The 19,579-nt window shown below is 35.2% G+C and overlaps 1 protein-coding gene across 5 annotated transcripts in view; it reads left to right on the top strand.

Annotated features, from left to right (window-relative positions):
- TMTC3 (transmembrane O-mannosyltransferase targeting cadherins 3) overlaps window positions 1-19,579 on the top strand; it is a 56,346-nt gene that overhangs the window by 13,691 nt on the left and 23,076 nt on the right. For 4 of the 5 annotated variants that reach the window (XM_080612564.1, XM_080612561.1, XM_080612560.1 and 1 more), the window contains 11 exons: window positions 1,075-1,174; window positions 1,858-1,973; window positions 3,646-3,818; window positions 4,508-4,760; window positions 8,209-8,357; window positions 10,145-10,265; window positions 10,885-10,996; window positions 11,734-11,837; window positions 12,732-12,901; window positions 14,276-14,502; window positions 16,063-16,869. In XM_080612564.1, coding sequence (XP_080468690.1) covers window positions 1,075-1,174; window positions 1,858-1,973; window positions 3,646-3,818; window positions 4,508-4,760; window positions 8,209-8,357; window positions 10,145-10,265; window positions 10,885-10,996; window positions 11,734-11,837; window positions 12,732-12,901; window positions 14,276-14,502; window positions 16,063-16,869 — 2,332 coding nt within the window. Of the gene's footprint in view, window positions 1-1,074; window positions 1,175-1,857; window positions 1,974-3,645; window positions 3,819-4,507; window positions 4,761-8,208; window positions 8,358-10,144; window positions 10,266-10,884; window positions 10,997-11,733; window positions 11,838-12,731; window positions 12,902-14,275; window positions 14,503-16,062; window positions 18,245-19,579 lie in introns of those variants that run through there. The other variant, XM_080612563.1, reaches the window with a different exon arrangement.

Here is a 19,579-nt window from a genome sequence, read left to right as displayed (position 1 = left end):
TAGCAATAAAAACTTAGTTGGGTCCAGATGGATGAAAGTAAGTTTTCAGCATCATCATCATTAAATGGTGAGGTAAGAGGTTTCTCTAGATAAATATGACAGTCTACTTTGGGATAGCATGCCATTTTTCAGCCATATTACTTGTAAAAAATTGAGTGCAATCAGAAACATTACAGAATAGGACAAATGAAGAAGGCAGTCCTAAATGGTATTATGGTCAGCACAACGGTAACTACAGTAACCATTAACATAGTTACCTGTCTTTGATCTCTGCTTGTTGATTGCACCTTAGCATTTTTGGAATACAGCTCCTGAAATGGAAATTAATCTGTATTTCCTTGGGAATTACATAATAACCTTCTGCCCTATGGATTTTAATACTTCTCCAAATTTTCATAAAATCCATTCCTCTCATTACTATTGCCAACCCAATTACCATTTCAAAAACTGCGAGACCTGTAATAAAGCCTAAGAAAGCCCGACTCATTCCTTAACTCCATTGCACAAAGTTTGCCATCAATTTAGTCATAACTGTTGTCTGCTCACCTAAGAGTTACCATAGCAGCAGTAAAAGGAATGCATCTTTCAGATTTAAATCTGTTCGGTCAGTTGGAAAAGATATGAACAAAAGTAACAATTACAGTTTCTGTGTGCCATTGTCAGCAGGATATATGCATACATCCGTCCTTCTCAGGCTCCACTTAAATCTCCTATTCACGAAACCTGGTTTCTTCCAAGTATTACGAAGAAAGAGGTGGTTATCATGCCCAAATTCCACCTCGAATGCTATTTGTGTCTGGTGTTACTAAAGATAAGAGTAAGTACACCATTTCTCAGTTGTCTCGCTAATGTGATACTTAGGGGCACATCAGCCATAGGTGGCCACTAGTCACCTGTGTCATCCTGTTCTTGAATTCAGTACTGATTGATCTGAAAGCAGCCTTACTCTTCATTGCCTTTATTGCTTGGTTTACAGATCCTGTTTATGCGTATCCTGATAGTGTATCAGTCACGTGCTATTCTACTAGTAGAATAGTTATAAGGGTAATAATCTTGGTTTTTTTTCTTTTTCAGGTTACTGGAGTTGTGGGCAGAGCAGAGCTTTTGTCATCTATCTTTTTTCTAGCTGCATTTTTGTCATATACAAAATCTAAAGGGCCAGATAATACCATAGGTAAATGATTGACAAATATATATGTAACTTCATTTCTGTATCACTGATAAGAGAGCTCTTAAAATGGTAATATGGATGTATTGGTTATTCTGCAAGTGTGTACAAAATATCTTCAGCCCCAAGATCCCCATTTAATAGTAGTTTTCATTATAAATTGCCTTTTTTTTTTTCCCTCCCATAAGACTTAAGCACTTCTTTAGTTGTTTTACACCTAGTGTAGGGGGCTCTTGCACTCACTTCTGTTAATACAGGTGAGTTGAAATATGCTGAAATGCCTCAGATGGTCACAAGTATGTGGAGATGTATGAGGCTTGCCTCTTGTCCAAAGTCAAAATGATTTTGTAAAAATTCATGACTGCCTATAAAACATAAAATTTGAAAAAGTACTCTGGTGAATTAGGAAAGATTGGATTTTTTTTTTTTTGTTTTCCTAGTCTTTTGGCTTTCATTTAGTCCTTTCAATTTACAGGAGGCAGCTTTAAAATTGATACATGTATATTATTTTCTTGAGAGAAAACCTGATAATCTTCCCTTTAATAACCAATGTCATATTGAATAAGTTTACAGGAATAGCATGTTCAAATGTGAAGAACCAAAGTCTTTGCATTTTAGCTTAATTTACTTTATTAAGTGTCTGGGTTTTTTGTAAGATGGAACATTTTCAATGTCTTCTTTATTTGCAGTGTGGTCTCCAATTGCAGTGACTGTGTTTCTAGTAGCTGTTGCAACACTGTGTAAAGAACAAGGAATAACGGTGGTAGGGATATGCTGTGTCTATGAAGTATTTATTGCTCAAGGGGTAAGCTGTTGAAAAATAAATTGGATTTCTTCTCAGGAATTCTGTAATGAGATATTAAGTATGCTGAAGAGTCATATTTCAGCGCTGGTATTTGTCAGTTCAGGCTAACCCTATAGTTCTGTTACATATTTCAGATTTTTTTTTTTTTTTTTTTTTACTTAGTTGATGTTTAACATATGTAGTTCATGGAGAGCGAACACAGTGACTTCTAAGTTGTCTTTTACATGCTTACCAAATATACTCAATGAAGATTTGATATGTCTCAATAGAAACCAAAGGTTTTAGTTGACTGAGGTTTGCAAAGACTACTATATAACAGTCTGGTTTATCAAGTCTGAGGTACATAAAGGTGGGGACTATTCAGTTTTAATTCCTGTAGTAAAAAATAGCATATTATATACAAATGCCATTTCATCACATTCTAATGAATAACCAGGCATTTTGGAATAGTCTTATTTTAATGAGTAATATTCTTACGAAATTTGTTGTTCTAAGAATACATTTAAATTCCATTTCTAATCTGATTGGTTTCATCTTGAGCATTGATATGTCTTTGAGCGAATAGTAACTTTTGTTTAGAGAAACAAGGAGCTCCTGCAATTAAATAATTCTTGGCTTTTTAACAGTCAAACAATGTGCAATTTAAAAATACATGATTGTGTATTCTAAGAGATTTTTATAGTTTACTATTCCTTAATTACTTGAAGGAATATTTTGCAAAAACTGCACCAGTAAAAGCTGAAAGGTTGTCTGTCTTGGTCAAAATACCCAAATCATATTTTTATGTGCTTACAGAAATACATGTGTTTGTAACTACTGCCTTTGCAAGTCTACTAATAAGCATATTTTTTTCAAACTGCATTTCTAAGGAAATCACGAGTATGTGTCCATATGCATCAATCTACTCTTCTTTTCTTTTGGTACCTTTTGATCTGATCCTCATTTTCTTGAAAGTTTAACAAGTTTTTATAAGTCAGCTGAGTAGCAAAGATTAAATCCAAACTGAGGCTTCTTCTGAGGGTACAGGTATACCATGAGCTAAGGGTTTGACCAGTTGTCAAAAACCTGTCAGTATCTGTAGTTCAGCCAACCAGTGTATCTGAAGCAATAAATTATCCCCAGCACAAGACATAAAAAAATAAGGAAAGAGGTGCAGGGAAGAAATTAGGGTATGTAGTGGGTAGCTGTGCATGATCATAATGTTCATGAGGCAGAGAGAGATGGTTTACTGCAATAGAGACATAAAATAGAAATCTAGGGCTAATCAGGAAGTGCATAGAATTTCTACCATTACTAAAAAATTTCATTTATAGGACAGGTTTTCAGAGGGGCTTATAATTCTAAAAATAGTGATTTTTTTTTTTTTTTTTTTTATTCTTCAAAATTTGTTTCACAGTCAGATTGATTTCTTGAAGTCTGTGAAGGTGGTATTTTTTTTTTTAATCTGGCCATGCATAGTTCAGCTGTGATAGTGTTAGCAAGAATACTTGAGTAGAGTTACTTTCATTAGAATGGTGGACTTCTTTTTGGGGGTTGTCATGAAATCTCTAAGCTGAGTTAAGTAACTATTAGGATCAGGCATTTAGAGAAAACCAAGGAAAAAAGAAAATACTAGGTAGCTCATATTTATCTAAGGGATTACTATCTGATTATAAACCTTTTTCCTTTGCAGTACACCTTGCCAGTGTTGTTGGACACAGCTGTACAGATTCTTCGAGGGAAGGGCAGTATTCCTTTCTCTATGCTCCAAACGCTATTGAAGCTCATAGTCCTAATGTTCAGTACACTGCTGCTTGTAGTTGTCAGAGTCCAGGTTATCCAATCTCAACTTCCGGTGTTCACAAGGTAAAGTGTCTCTTATTCACAGACACTAATAAATAACCTGTGACTTAATGAGGTGTGAATGAGATGGCCAGAAATTCATCAACTTAAGTGTTTATTAACTTATGTTAATATTGGTAAGCAGTGACGGTAAAATATTTTTTTTTTTTAATTGATAAATGGTGTACTTCAGTACCTGTTGACAAGCACGTCCACAATCTTGAGGCACCTGAGCAGATATTAATTTTTAAAAATTCTACGGTTGTTAGTTTGTCTTAGTAGTTGAGAAATTAAATGCCTTATTACTACAATATTTTGTGTGGGCTATGAACCTTAATTTATCTTAAAAGTGTGTGAGCAATGTAGAAATGCAAGAATCTAATATTTTCCCTGGAAAATGATGCAAACTAAAAAAAAAATGAACAAGGACCACTGAACCCAACTTTAGGTGTAAATTATTCTGTTTCTTCAGACTTATGTTGGTTATATCCCAGACTAGTTTCTTAAACTGAGAGGAGGTTCTGTCCCATGCTGAGATGAATCATCGTGCATGGTTCCCAAGTTGCACATCTGATAAATGCAGAAAGATTAGGATATTGTACATGTCTGTGAGTGGTAGCTCTAGTTATGTGTCTAAAATTTGCTGGTTTCTGAGCACAAAGTGAATCAAGACTATACCTTTTCTTTCATTTCTCTTTTCTCTTTTGCTTCAGGTTTGATAATCCAGCTGCTGTTAGTCCATCACCAGCAAGACAGCTGACTTTCAACTACCTCCTCCCTGTAAATGCTTGGCTTCTTCTCAACCCCTCAGAATTATGCTGTGACTGGACAATGGGAACTATACCTCTCGTAGAGTCTTTGTTAGATGTTAGAAATGTTGCCACTCTTACATTCTTTTGCTTTCTGGGATCTTTGCTTGTCTTCAGTCTACGATATCCTGGGGATTCCTCCAAGACTGTATTGATGGTATGAATGATGCACTGGTTTTGTCCTTTTTTTTTTTTTTTTTTTTTTTAAGGCTGTAAATAGCTTAGGTTGTTTGGTCACATGTCTAATCTGCTTTGACCTGGAGTTACTACATGCATCTCCTTCTGGGCAGAGGGATGACCCTTGTTACGTATTTTCAAACTGTATTGCAGCCTTTCTTAGGTATTCAGAACTCAACTAGCAAATGGGGTTTTTTAATAGAATTTAAATATGTTTTAAGGATCAGAATGCATTTCCATCCTGCAAACTGTCTACCTTATTTAAATGTCAGTACTCATGTTGCATGTGTAGCAAGTGACTTGATTTTCTTTCTCATGGGTGTAAAAGAAAAGGACATATTTTGGCATTTAGGAATATATTTTTCCTGTTTTGTTGTTTTTCTTATAACAAAGGCACTCTTCTGTAGCCTTTTCCATATTCTAAGGAAAAGCTAGTTTTGTTAACCTGTAAGATTGGTTCCTGTTTTTCAGTATCATATGACCTTAAAACTGAAATGGATTAACAGGAAAGAATATTGTGGAGGAAATGGAAAGGAGCAAATGAGCTAGTATTTTTTTCATCCAAAGCCAGTCATCTTTTTAATGTTTCCATTGCAAGTTTTCAAATCCTGGTTTGTATTAAATCAGTGGTACAATTATGTGTGCAACAAACCTGCATGCATAGATCTTAGTCTGCTTTAGAAATTATTTACTTTTTAAATATGTAACTCAGCCAGAAAATTTTGAGATGGGTGGCAATATCTGTGGAAAATTGAAGACTAAGGATCAGCCGACAAACTTTGATTCACCTCAGAGAAAGCTAACGCTATAACTCTGACTGATACATTTTTTTCTTGTCTTGTCACTGGAGCAAGCCAATTTGTTTCACTAGAAAATCTGTGAAAATGATCTGTGGTATTGCTTATGAAGCCTCTTGTCTCAAATTTGGAAACTTTGTATGAAGAAAAGAAACTTAGCTTCCTCATTGATATAATAAATGTGCAAGGTGTCATACCTGGATAAAAAAGTTACAGTTTTACAGCACTTAAAAATGTAAGGGAGTAGTTTAATTTCCCTTATTACATAAGCTGAAACAGTTTCTCTCCAGTGCACTGATAGTATAAATGTGTGTGGGGAGTGGTTAACTATTTTTTTGTAGGACAGCTGTTGAACTTTAAGGCTCTTTGTTTCCCTACATTTCTGTTTACTTCATACCCAGTAAAGGACAGAAGAGGAAAGGGTTAATGTCATTGCGAGCGTGTATTGTTTGTTGTCAGTTGGTTTTTGTTTGAGGACGGTAACTTTATACTTTGCTTTGATTGCACCAAGGTTTTCTTTATAGGAAAGGTCTGAGATGATTCACTCCAGCACGAGATCTTCAGTGTCACTTAAGACAGTATAATCCTTGTTTAATGAAAGTTGTTTTTCTTTAATATATACCTGTGTTGCTTATATAACCTTCTGAATGATGCCAGTTCTTTTCAGACATAATATCTAAGTGCCCAGAAGCTAATTTTTTTGTGAAATGAGAATGCAATATTTAGTACACAACAGTTAATTTTTTATATTATGACATGGACCAACACCGTAGGCCAAAGCCTATTTCTGACTTCTAGTAAGTTGTTAATGTCCTGGCGTAGACTGGATAGTCTGGCAAGGGAGAGAGAGGGAGAGAACAATTTCTTTGCTTCTCTGTCTCGCTTCCTAGAGAAATCATAATATCATCTTTCAAGTGAAGAAGGTGAATCTTTATTTAGTCATGCCAATTTGCACAGATTATGGCAAAGTTCCAAATAACTGTGTTGTATTACTAGTTTTTAAAAAAAATTTTCCACCTTGGTTCTTAGTTCTGCCAAAAAAAAAGCCTGAATCTGTGCTGGTCAAAACATACTACTACCCTGGCAGATAGGAATTCTGTGTGCTATCCATATAGATGCCACATGGTATTAGTATAATGGTGGCTTTATCACAGTTGGTACCATGATTGACTGCACTGTTTGATATTTCGCAATTACCGTCACTCTAAAGGAGTAGCAAAGGACTTTGTAAAGAGCTTCTGGTATTAAATATCTCTAGCTCTTCCATTAGCTCTGTAAGACCCTGAGTTGTCAATGCTGGAGCCTGAGCTAAAGGAAAAGTCTCAAGTTACTTTTGTTTGTGAGATCAGAAAAGGTACCAACAACTTTAGACCTGCTGCAGAATTAAAGGTGTTTATTTGGACTTTGCAGAAAAAAATGCAAAAGAGAGGGATCCAAGATGCAAGAGGAGGGAGGTTGCAAATATGGCTGAACTTGTCTTTCTGTATTTCCTGATGTGGATATGGATTTAGTGTTGTATGGCTCGAGGGACAAGACGGAAGAGATTCTTTCTCCTGCTTTCTGGTGCCAGTGGAAATACCACTGTTCTCCCCCAGTACAGTTTTAGAGGATGTACGCTTTACTGGGAGATGCAAAAGTTGTAACTTAATGAATTGCTGTGGATCAGCTGAGCCATGTTGATGATCCATGCCCATGTTTTTGGCCCTTTGAAGTATGAGCTAAAACCTTACCTGAAATTTTAAATCAGTGTTGCATTTTTTAGATATGAAATCCTAGACTGAGTTTCAGACTGGATGTTAACTGTATTAGCAGAGAAAAAGCAATTACAGTTGCCTTTAAATCTAGAAATAAGGTGACCATCAGTTGTATTTAAAATTTGTAGAAAATTATTCTTTCTTTCTTCAAAGAAACATTTCATTCCTCTAGGGATTATGTTTTTTGTAACTTAAAGGCCAGATACTTTGAAATAATTAAAGTCTTTTCTGGTACCAGAGATTGTAAAGCTGCTGTGTAACAGTCGCCCAGGCCTTAAGGCAAGTGTTCATGTCTAATTCCTTTGCAGTAGATGCATTTCCCTCTTAATACACTTTTTGTTATGGTATCTGTCACCAACCTGAAAGCTGCAATTACCCGGTTCTTAATTTCATTGTCATTTTAAGTATTTCAGGATGGCCTTACTGCACTGTCTAAACACTGATGTTTATTCAGTGATGATTCAGATTTTTGTCATTTCATTTCTTGACATTTTTTACAGAAACTGAAAATGGACTTTATTATATTAAAAAAATGACTGCTTTGTACATCATATGAACTGGTAAATTTTTAATTGTTATGAAAGATAATGTCCAAGGTTCAGACTGTAATGTTTTTGTATGTGGATCTCCTATTAGAACATAGTTTTGAATTTGATCTTTTGATCCTAGTGTTTTGTCATACAGCTGCTCTCTTCACATGTCTAGGCCTTAAGTAAGGAAGAGTGTAATTTGCAGGTTAAAATTTGCCATCAATGTAAAACAGATATTAATGTCCTTTTCTGGGATTTTTTTTTTTAATTGCTGCATAATTGGTTTCTTGGGTACAGTTTGTCACTGCCTAATTTTGATTACTAATTCATTTGCATTTCTTTTCTAGGCACTGTGCTTAATAGTGCTGCCTTTCATTCCTGCATCAAACCTCTTTTTTCCTGTTGGATTTGTGGTAGCAGAACGAGTGTTGTATGTTCCTAGCATGGGATTCTGCATTTTAGTAGCACACGGATGGAAGAAATTATCAAATAAAAGGTAAGATAATGCTACCTATGACTGGTTTAACTCATCTCTCAATTTCATATAAGATAACTGTATTTCTAACAAGCTTTCCCAGTAGAGTTTTTACCAATATGAGTTTATTATGTTATATTCCGTTTCAAATTCTTAGTGAACAAAGAGTAATGACTAAGAAACCATTTGGCACTCACGTGAACAAATGTCAACAAGGAAGTTCTTATGAGACCAGTGGATTATTTGGAGGATATTATAGTGTTTATTTAAAATATATATACATATATATATACATGCATACATGTATGTACATATACATATATATATGTTTTATATATATCATATAAACATGTGTATATATATGTATTTTAAAAGCTTCAGCCTGCACCAAAAATATTTAGAATGTGTAACTTATATTAAAAATTGTAACAATAAGCAAAGAACTTTTATTGGGAGTGAGGAGAAAGTATTAACCCAAATCCCACTGCAAGGCAGTGAAAATAGAAGTGATGTGAAAGAAAACAAGGAACTAGGAGGAGGTGACTGGGGAGAAAAAGCAGGCAGCAGCATTTTTTGCTACAAAAATTTTGGGAATCAGCAGTCTAAGTGGTCTTATGAGACAGAGAAGGTTTCTTGCTTTAGAAATATGTGGAAAGAAAAAACTTTCTCATAAGACTGGTGGGGTATAGATATCTGTGTATGCCCATTCCCACTGGTCGCTTTGTTTATGTTTTAGAATTTCACTCTTAATTATGCTGTTCTGCCTTTTTTTTTTCTTTTTTTTTGCTTTAAAAAAAAAAAACAAACCTTTTAAAACCCAAGCACTGTACTCTTCAGTCTCCACAGCAATTTGTGTATCTTAAAAATGGAGGGGAAAAAAAGCCCTTTCAGTGTTAGCAAACCCCTGTGAATTACATAGCAGTATGAACAGCTGATGCATAAGTCAATGTAAGAAATAGCTGGCAATGGTGAACAGCAGTATGTCTGCTCAAGAATGAGATTTTTAAAACCAAAATCACATAATTGTAGGAAAGCTTCTGAGTGTTTTAGAATGAGTTCCACTTTAACTATGAAAAAACAGAGGCCAAATGACCAGCATGTTAAAGTGTATGTTTTATATCTGTTGTGGTTAAAATCAGTTAAGTTTAAACTCCAAAAAAATAAACTGCATGAAATCTAAAAGATGTGACAGGCTTGTCACTAAGAGTGACTTCTGCCCCAATTTGCAGCTTAAAAAATTGCTGCAAAGAGACTAAAACTTTTTCCTATTTAATTAGTGCAATAGCACTAGGTTTACTTACTTTAGACTTGGTAGTCTCCACAGCAGACCTGTCTGTTAAGATATGTTCTGTAGTGTGGGAAAGATTGGTGATACGTGCAGTAAAGAATCTGCTTGGAATTGTCTGATGTGAAACAAAAGGATGGAATGATACTTTAGTTGCTTTTTTTATTTTTTAACATTTTTACAGTGTTTTGAAGACCCTCGCTATTTGACATCATGGTCATGTTCATTACCTTAAATTACAGATAAGCTCTAACATTAGTATAATTTTTGTATATTTTTTGCTTACATTGTATTATGTGGATTACGTTTTGGATTTAATTAAGTGAATTACATAGTGATAACAACAAAACAGGTAAACACCAAAATTCACTTGAAAATTACATTATTTCCTTTCAGATTTTGGAATGTGCCATTCACAAATATGTTTTTCAGTTCTTTTGCCTCCTAGCATATGAGATACTTATGCTAGCATAAATTAGAATTGTCTGTGTTCTTATAAACCTTTGTTTGTTCCGTTTAATAGTGTGCTAAGAAAAATATCTTGGGTTTGTCTGGCTGCTGTACTGTTCACTCATGCCTTAAAAACACTGCACAGAAACTGGGATTGGGAGTCAGAGTACACATTGTTTATGTCAGCTTTAAAGGTACTGTATTCCATTTTAAAAGGATAAAGGAAATTTTGTGTTGCTGTTATTCTCAAAAAGCTGCAGTAATGCATGATAAAAATGGAGAGAAATGATGCTTATTTGTCCACTTTTATTTCTACATAGGCAGTATTAACATTAATTATTTCCTTTTGGGTATGCTTTAAAAATAGTGCAATGCTCACATAGGGCTTCATGTGCACAAAATAGATGATTGATAGTTTTTTCTTGTGTTAAATCAATTGAATATATTCTCTTATCTGGATGAAAGCATGATATGTTTCAGTACAAAAATCTAAAAAAGTTTTCATAAAATAATTTCTTCAATGTGCATATGGCATGATAGGATAGCTTATACAACATCCCATAACAATTATAATGTATTTGAAAACTTTTGGTGTCTCTAAGGACAAATAACTATAATGGATGTTGAGCAACAAATTCAATGTAATCATTCTGTATGCGGTGTTTTCTTATTGTTTGCATATAGCAGCTTGATGAAATCTGTCATTTCCTGTTCTGTCATTTTTGCATCTTTAAGGCATAGTTAAAAGAAAATCAGTTGTTATGTAATTTCAGTTTAATACCTTATTCATTGGTATCTTTTTTGTGGTTTTAGGTAAATAAGAACAATGCAAAACTATGGAACAATGTGGGGCATGCATTAGAAAATGAAAAGAACTTTGAAAGAGCACTGCAATTCTTCATACAAGCTACACAAGTGCAGCCAGGTAAAAGCCTTGACTAGTTGCCATTGAATAGCGTCTCTACACTCTTAGGTGTGTTCTTAGCTTACTTAAAATCTTCTCAGTGCTCTTTTTTTCTCTAGCTGATCATCAAGCAGCATCATACATTAAGTTAATTGATCCGTAGTTTTTGGAAATAAACTTAAGTCCTTCAGAAAAGTTTCCATCTATGACAAGATGGAAGGAATCTCCATTTAAAACTGTTGGTTTACTTATGTCCAAATAACAATTTAGATGACACTCTTTTTGAGTTAAACTGTAATTTCTTATGAAACATAATTTTTTAATCTTCTTGTTAAAAATAAAGAGGTGAATAAAAATGTTAAAAATCTAGATAGTATCAAGGTGCACATTTACTCTATTTTACATCTTGTTGCAAAAGAAGTTCTAGGTTGTACTACACAATCTTTCCTTTTTCCTTTTAGAAGCCTAATAAAAACCCTTCAATTAACATGCCTCTACTATAGCAAGAGAATAGAGATAGATACATGGAAGTAAGACCTGAAAGATTTTACCATTTCCAAGTAACTTTATAATCCATTTTTGGTTCATGGTTAATTTGCTTCATAATTAAGATTAAAAAGAATATAGAATTGGTTGTTTTGGTGGTGGTAGTCTTTATGCAATGCCTGTAACTCATTCTACTGTGAAGGCATATGTATTTGTTTTCATGATACTCAGTGCGTGGAATTATTTGAAATGTCATTCTTTTCTTTATTAAGATGATATTGGTGCCCACATGAATGTAGGAAGAACTTACAAAAACTTAAACAAAACTAAAGAAGCTGAAGAATCATATATGATTGCTAAATCACTGATGCCACAGGTAATTAATAACTTTATTTTACCTACCACCACAGGAAGAAACTCTTTCTAGCCTATATATATATATATATATATATATGCATGATACTTTTTTATTTTTTTTTTCCTGAAGCTCTGTGTTGCTGTATACTTGTAAGTTGCTAAGTTTTTTGAAAACCTATCTGTTAAAAGAGTAGGTTTTATACAATTATAATTGCTAAGGAATGCTAACTTGGGACTTCTTTGTTAAAACTATTTTAGGTTACTTTTATACTGCTGTGTTGTTGTGGTTTTTGGTTTGTTTTTTCTGAAATTGAGGACATAAGTGCTCCAGTCCCTGACTGAAGACAGGCTGAGAAAGTTGGGGCTGTTCAGCCTGGAGAAGAGAAGGCTCCGTGGAGACCTCGTAGAAGCCTTCCAGTGTCGGAAGGGAGCCTATAAGGATGCTGGGGAGGGACTCTGGGACTCTTCATTAGGGCCAGTAGTGGTAGGATAAAGGGTAATGCATTCAAACTTAAACAGGGGAAGTTTAGATTGGATATAAGGAGGAAGCTCTTTACTGTAAGGGTGGTGAGGCGCTGGAATGGGTTGCCCTGGGAAGTTGTGGATGCTCCCTCCCTGGCGGTGTTCAAGGCCGGGCTGGACAGAGCTTGAGTGACATGGTTTAGTGTAAGGTGGTTGGAACTAGATGATCTTAAGGGCCTTTCCAACCCTAACTATTCTGTGATTCTATGATTCTATTATATTCTGGTATGATTTTCCGGGAGAAGAATTACTATTTGTAATCAGTAAAAGCCTGTATACTAATATCCAATGATACCCTAAAACAGGTTTGGCAGAGTGAAGAGGAGATTTATACTGATTGTCTTTCATATTTTTACTCCTCTGTGTTTGATACGTACATTCTTTTTGACAGATTATTCCAGGTAAAAAGTATGCAGCAAGAGTTGCTCCTAACCATCTGAATGTTTATATCAATCTTGCAAACTTAATTCGAGCAAATGAATCTCGCCTTGAAGAAGCAGATCAATTATATCGACAAGCAATTAGTATGAGGCCAGATTTCAAGCAGGCCTACATCAGCAGGTATCTTTTATAATTTTAGAGATACACATTCTTGAATAAACATTTATGTATTCGCAGTGCTATGCACAGTATTTAGTTCTTATAGTTGAATTAGCTGCTGGAATTGTTAATTTCCAAAGGAAAAGATAAAGATTTGGGGCAGTAGTCAATTACTCATTACAAGCTCTGCTCTTTTAAATTCTGCCTTCAACTAGTGTGTTTCCACATAGGCTGTGTATTCAAAGATAGTGTAGCAAGATGCTTCCACTAGATTTCTTTATGAATCTCAAACCTGAATTTCTAATCCCTTAGTTTAGTTTTGAACTAAACAGCTTTGGTTAGTCTGAATCATGGAGCGTTCTCTGTCCTTCTGTGTTAAATGTGATCCAGAAAATGCAACTAAACAGCACATAAATGTCAGCTAAATAGATAAGAGTAATGTGGCTGTGGGTATTGAGGGTTCTGTTCACTGCTTTGTTAGTTGTGATTCACACTGGGATTTAGGGAGATGCAAAGATGCGTGCACTATAGCTGTTGCAGTGTAATTACAGAACCAATATAAGGAACTCATTTGGTTTTTGTCCTGCAAATGCAGTTGTTGTATACAAACATCTGAGAGCTGAAAGCTTTGGGAATGGCATCGTGGTTTAAACCCACCCCGTAACTCAGAACCACGCAGCCGCTCTCTCACTCCCCGCGCCCCAGCTCCCCCCCGCCCCTCCATTCCTCCCCCGGCTCCTGGTGGGATGGGGAGGAGAATCAAAAGAATGTAACTGCCACAGTCTGAAATAAGAGCAGTCCACTAACTAAGGTATAACACAAGCCACTACTGCTGCCACCAATAATAATAATGATAAGGGAAATAACAAGGAAGAGAATACAACTGCTCACCACCCACCGACCAATACCCAGCCCAACCCGAGCAGCGAAGTAGCCCTTCCAGGTAACTGCCCTCAGTTTATATAACTGGGCATGATGTGCTGTGGTATGGAATACCTCTTTGGCTAGTTTGGGTCAGATGTCGTGTCTCTGCTTCCTCTTGGCTTCCCCTTCTCCCTGGCAGAGCATGAGACTCAGAAAATCCTTGGTCAGAGTAAATATTACTTAGCAACAACTAAAACCATCGGTGTTACCAGCACTGTTCCCCGGCTGAAAGTCAAAACCACAGCACTGCACCAGCTACTAAGAACGGGAAAAATGACTGCTACTGCTGAACCTGGGACACATGGTTTGTAAAGAGGGTCCTGTATTTTTTTATGTTTAAAACAAGCAAAAAAAAAAAAAAAACCAACACTGTTATCTCACATTTACTGTCTGTAGGAAGTCAGGCTTTTTGAAAAAACATCAGTTATTTTTGTATTATTATGAATAAAGGTTAAATCTGAATCTTCACAGGGGAGAATTACTTTTAAAAATGAACAAACCTCTGAAAGCTAAGGAAGCTTATCTCAGAGCTCTGGAACTAGACAGAACCAACGCAGACCTGTGGTACAACTTGGCAATTGTTTACATTGAACTGAAAGATCCAACAGAAGCCCTGAAGAATTTCAACAGAGCACTAGAACTCAACCCTACACACAAACTGGCATTATTCAACTCAGCACTGCTAATGCAGGAATCTGGTACGTTAGTTGCCCCTTATATAAAAATTGTATATTTGCATTTGTAGGATCCATACTATTTCATTTTTTTTAATGAACTGTTTTTATTTTTAGAAAGCAGAAGTTTGTAGCCTCGTCAAAGAAGAAATCATTTATTATAATAGTTTTGTAATTTACTGGTAGTGGAGGGAATTTGTGCAGTGTTCATATATATATCTTAGTTGATCAGCATCTTTACTACAGGTGTTATTTTACGATGTAGTATATTATACATATAAAGGATAGTGTTACACAAACATATTCAAAACTATGCCTTAAAATCTTAAAAAATAAAATATTTAATATGTATAATATTCAAGTTTTGCATTTATATTGATTAATTTCATTCTTCATTTACTAGAAAATATAGCTGATGTCTGTGGGCTTTAAATCTAGCCCTAGGAAATGTGAATGTTTTCATAGGTTCCTCTGTAATATTGCTAATTAGGATGAATCAAGTTGGATTTTCATGAGTTGGGTTTTTTTTTTTTTTCCTCATATGCTTAGCTTCTAGCTGTATGGGTGAGTGTAAGCCTTTTGTAACTTCAGGCTCTTGTGAATAATATTTGACAAGTGACACTTCAGACTTGTTTTCCTTTTGTTGGGCTGGCAAACTACCCCTAAAAAAGAGATAATATGGAGTTGATTGAAGCTGATGCAAATGGATTCTTCTCTATTTCTTCTAACATTGCAAGTTAGGTAGCACAAGAAATGCCTTGTTTCTTGTCTGTAGAAGCATAAGGGGCTTCAAACAAGCAGAAGCATTAGCTATCTAGTATTCAGTCTTTCATATTGGAAGGTACAGCACTGTTTCAGGAGGTGAAAGAAGGTGGTTAAAATCAGCTCCCTGCCCCCCCATCTTGCAGTAACTCTGTGCCTGGAATTCCTTAAATATGTTTACTGAGTATTCATAAAAATAGCGCAGACTACAAGCCAGTTTGGCTAATCCTGGTGTTACCAGATAAGATTATTTTACTGTATGTTTTTCAAACTGATGCAAATTAAAATATGGGAGTTGCAGATTTATGGTGGGGGTTTTTTGTGTGTTAGAAGATACTTTAGCCTAGCTACATCCAAGGTCACCCTATGTGATCTTTGTCTTTAAACTCCTTTAATCTGTCTTTAACAAAATGAGATCTTCCATTCCACGTTTGCCTTTGTAAGAGCTGGTTTGTCAGAACTGACTTTTTCTCTGAGTTCTATTTGCTCAACCATGCATGAAAATAACTTCTGTTAAACTTGTAGAGACACCTTTTGTATCTGTTACACAAAAGCTAAGTATAATTCAACAGATAATAAAATAATGATGCTGACTTTGGCTATAAGTCAACTGTAAGTAGTTTCATTCTGTAAAGAAGGTAGATATAATTTACTTTTTCTGTTACACAGTGGCGATAAAAAGTAGCATTTTAAACCCTTTCCCTTTTACAGTTGTGTTAAAGTTTGTTACATTTTAATTTGCATAAAAATTAGCATTTGACAGGTCTGGTTTAAAAGTTCTTCAGAGTAAATCTAGAATTAAATGTGTTTTGTGTCACTTAGGTGAAGCTCGGCATAGACCTGAAGCTAAGCAAAGACTGCTACATTATGTGAAAGAAGAACCACAGGATGCAAATGGATACTTCAATTTGGGTATGCTGGCAATGGATGACAAAAAAGATATGGAAGCAGAGGCATGGATGAAGAAAGCCATAAGTTTACAGCCAAACTTCCGAAGTGCTTTGTTCAATTTGGCACTGCTTTATTCTCAGACAGCAAAAGAACTGATGGCTTTGCCCATCCTGGAAGACTTACTGAGGTACTATCCTGATCATACCAAAGGTCTCATTTTGAAAGGAGATATCCTTATGAACCAAAAGAAGGATATCGTTGGAGCAAAAATGTGTTTTGAAAAAATTTTGGAACTGGATCCGAACAATGTGCAGGGGAAACACAATCTTTGTGTGGTTTACTTCGAAGAGCGAGACTTAATAAAAGCGGAAAAATGTCTGGTTGAAACACTAGCACTGGCACCTCATGAAGAGTATATTCAGCGTCACCTAAACATAGTTAGAAGTAAAATTGCATCACTCGGTGCTACAGAGCAGTCATCGTTTCCACCAGGTGGGACTGCAGCTGCAGGAGGAAAAAAAAAATCTTTTCAAAATTTGAAAGAAGTAAAAAACGAGCAGAAAGCCACCCAGACAACAATTGATAACAATAAAGGGCACTCAAAAAATGGGAAACTAACAGAGAAAAACAGCATGGACAAAGAGATTCCCAGAAGATCTACACAAGAAATCAAAGACATTGAGAAAAAGAGAGTTGCTGCTTTGAAACGACTAGAAGAAATTGAACGTATATTAAATGGTGAATAGTCTTTATCATGTCACAACAGAATAAGGAGAGAATGCTATTTTTAATTATTGTTTAATATGTGATCCAACTGGAAAGTGTTCTCAGTGCTTTGAAAATAGAAATAATTTTGACTGCGTATAACTTAGCAAGCAGCAAGAGGCATTACAATGCTTTATGTGAGAAAATACAACTTCTAAAGATAAATGTGGGAGATGGGTGGGAATTGAAGCATAAAGGGTTGAGAATAATCGTAAGTGCAGAATCCTATCAGTGAGAAAATAGCACTCACAAAAATCATTGCTTGTCAGGGATATTCAGTAATGCTACTTTCAAAGTATTGGTGTAAGAATTGAATGCAGAATTAATGGGATAAGCCAGACACTGCTGCTTTCTTCCGTACAGTCTTCTTTGTATTAACATTACATACATTTCAGTTTATACATCATCAGTTTAAATCTTTCTAGACCTCTGCTGTGCATGAAAGAGTTTTCTTTTGCATTATTTTATTCCATAACTTCTCAAAAAGTCATTAAAATGCCACTGGTATATAGGAGGATGCAACAAAACACTAAAATTTTCAATTGCGTTCTAAATATGGAATGATACAATAACCTTTTAATTGTTCTTTATTTACAATGCTAATGGTTTATACTGTTTTACCTAGTAGAAATCTTATGGTGCTCTGAAGATCTTGAGACTATGATTTTACTTTTAAAGGAAAAGTGTCTTCAACTGTCAATCATCTGGTTGTTTTTTAAAAACTATATAAAAAAGGGTAATTTTCTCACTTTTCTCCCAGTTCACTGAATGCTGATAAATGCACTTTCGGTACAGTAACAAGTATGCTATGCAGTAATCCTTGTTGACTTTGTATCAGTGGCTGTGGATTGACTCATTGCTGTAGTATATTCTTCCTTGTTTATAGCAAACTGGCTTTACTATTTCTGTCATCAGAACAGTATTTCTATTCTCATGACTTTTTACAACACTAATATAAACAATGATTGCTGAGGGCAGTGTGATAATAATTAAGCCACTGAATTTAGCAATGTTTAACACAAGGAAATGTAGATAGTACTTTTAAAATACTAAGTTCTGTTGTTTTGATACTTTGTCACAGGTGTGTGGTTTTTATTAAATATTTATTTTGACTACTAAAATATTCCCATTTAACTTTTACACTAATGCATCGTTTTAATTTCTTACATGAAATGAAAATCTTTGCAATTTCAGTGTTGCTTTTATCCTTGTGCAATGCATATATTTTTGTTCAAATATACTACCCATTACCTAAACCCCATTTTTTCCTTAATATGAGAAGGAAAAGATGTGTAAGAGCTGGGTTAAGTAATAATTTAATTAATCATTAAATCTAACTCTTACTCTTTTTATGTTTTGTCTTATTTCATGATGTGAAACTATTCCTTAGCAACACTACTGTTTAAACTTACTCCTTTCCGTAACTTCTTAACTTTCTGCCCGGGGCAGTAATTCAGGTGTACGATGTAATATTTATCTCTGTGGGAGGGATCTTAAATGGTTGAAGGCCTTGCACAGACCTTTTCTTTATTATGTATCATTTGTAATGTTACTACAACAACTGCTTGAATGGTGATATCAAGGGAGGGGGGAAGTGGGTTTTTAAAATCACAAATTTAAAGCTGCAGACATGAACAGGAATATGCTGTGCAGCTGTTCTTCATATGAAAGTTTTAAGTGCTGCTTGTAGTGAATCACTTCCAGGAACCTCTTGACCACAGCTTAAAAATTGTTGTTTTATCTTGTCTGTGAATAACGTGGATACTTGTAGCTAAAATAGCTGATATGCTGACCTTTATCGAAACTTTAACTTGCATATTAAGTCTTCCCTTCGTACCTTTGTTTTACAAAGAATTAGTCATTGTTCTGGGTGATACAAAGGAACATTCGTATGAAAATGGAAGGAACTAAGTAGTGAGAAAAGGTACTTTCTCATGGAGCAGGCCAGAATTCTCTCTATCAAGAGCTCCCAGACTTCATTCAGTCTGTAAATTGCAGAGGGGGAGGGCAGATACATTCTCAGTTTCTGCAGTTGATCCTCTGTCATGCTGCTCTCATCTTGACAATTCAAGTAGCTCTTCTTTAGCGACTATCAAGAATTGTTAGATTTATTGACACTAAGAGGTGCCATCGGGTTTAACTAACTAAAATCATCAGACTAATGTAAACTGAAGGATACTGGAGGCAATTCTTTCAGTCTGTTACCAAGTACTGTGCCCCTTTGCCTCTTCTGAAGAAATTTTAGTTTAAACAAGTATTATGAGTCACGTCAGGGTGATGAGTTGTATTTAGCCTGTTCAGATGTGTCAGCCATTTAAAATTAATGGCTGACATTAAATTTTAAATAAAATTTAAAATTAAATTCTTATGAGAGAAATGGTTCAGTAAATTTAAGTAGGATAACTTTTGAAAAATAATCAAAATGGCATTTACTTAAAGGAAAACTATCAAAGAGAAGACTTTTGGCTTTGTCTGCTTGCAGGTAGAATTGAATAATCGGCAGGTGTTTCACCCCTTTAAGTTCAATTTGTCTTTTCTCCTCTCCTGCTATCCTCCTGTGCCAGAAAAGCATAAATGTCATCCCTCTTCAGAGCTCACAATTTCACTAACATGCAAGAACTGGGAATTTCCAAGGGTGTGACAGGCTAAAATAATTTGTAGCCCTCTTCTCATATAATGCAGT

Source organism: Psittacula echo, assembly GCF_963264785.1.
Source record: "Psittacula echo genome assembly, chromosome: 1".
Taxonomy (NCBI): Eukaryota; Metazoa; Chordata; class Aves; order Psittaciformes; family Psittacidae; genus Psittacula; species Psittacula echo.
The sequence above is the reverse complement of the archived record's forward strand: the minus strand, read 5'-3'. Positions and strand labels throughout refer to the sequence as shown.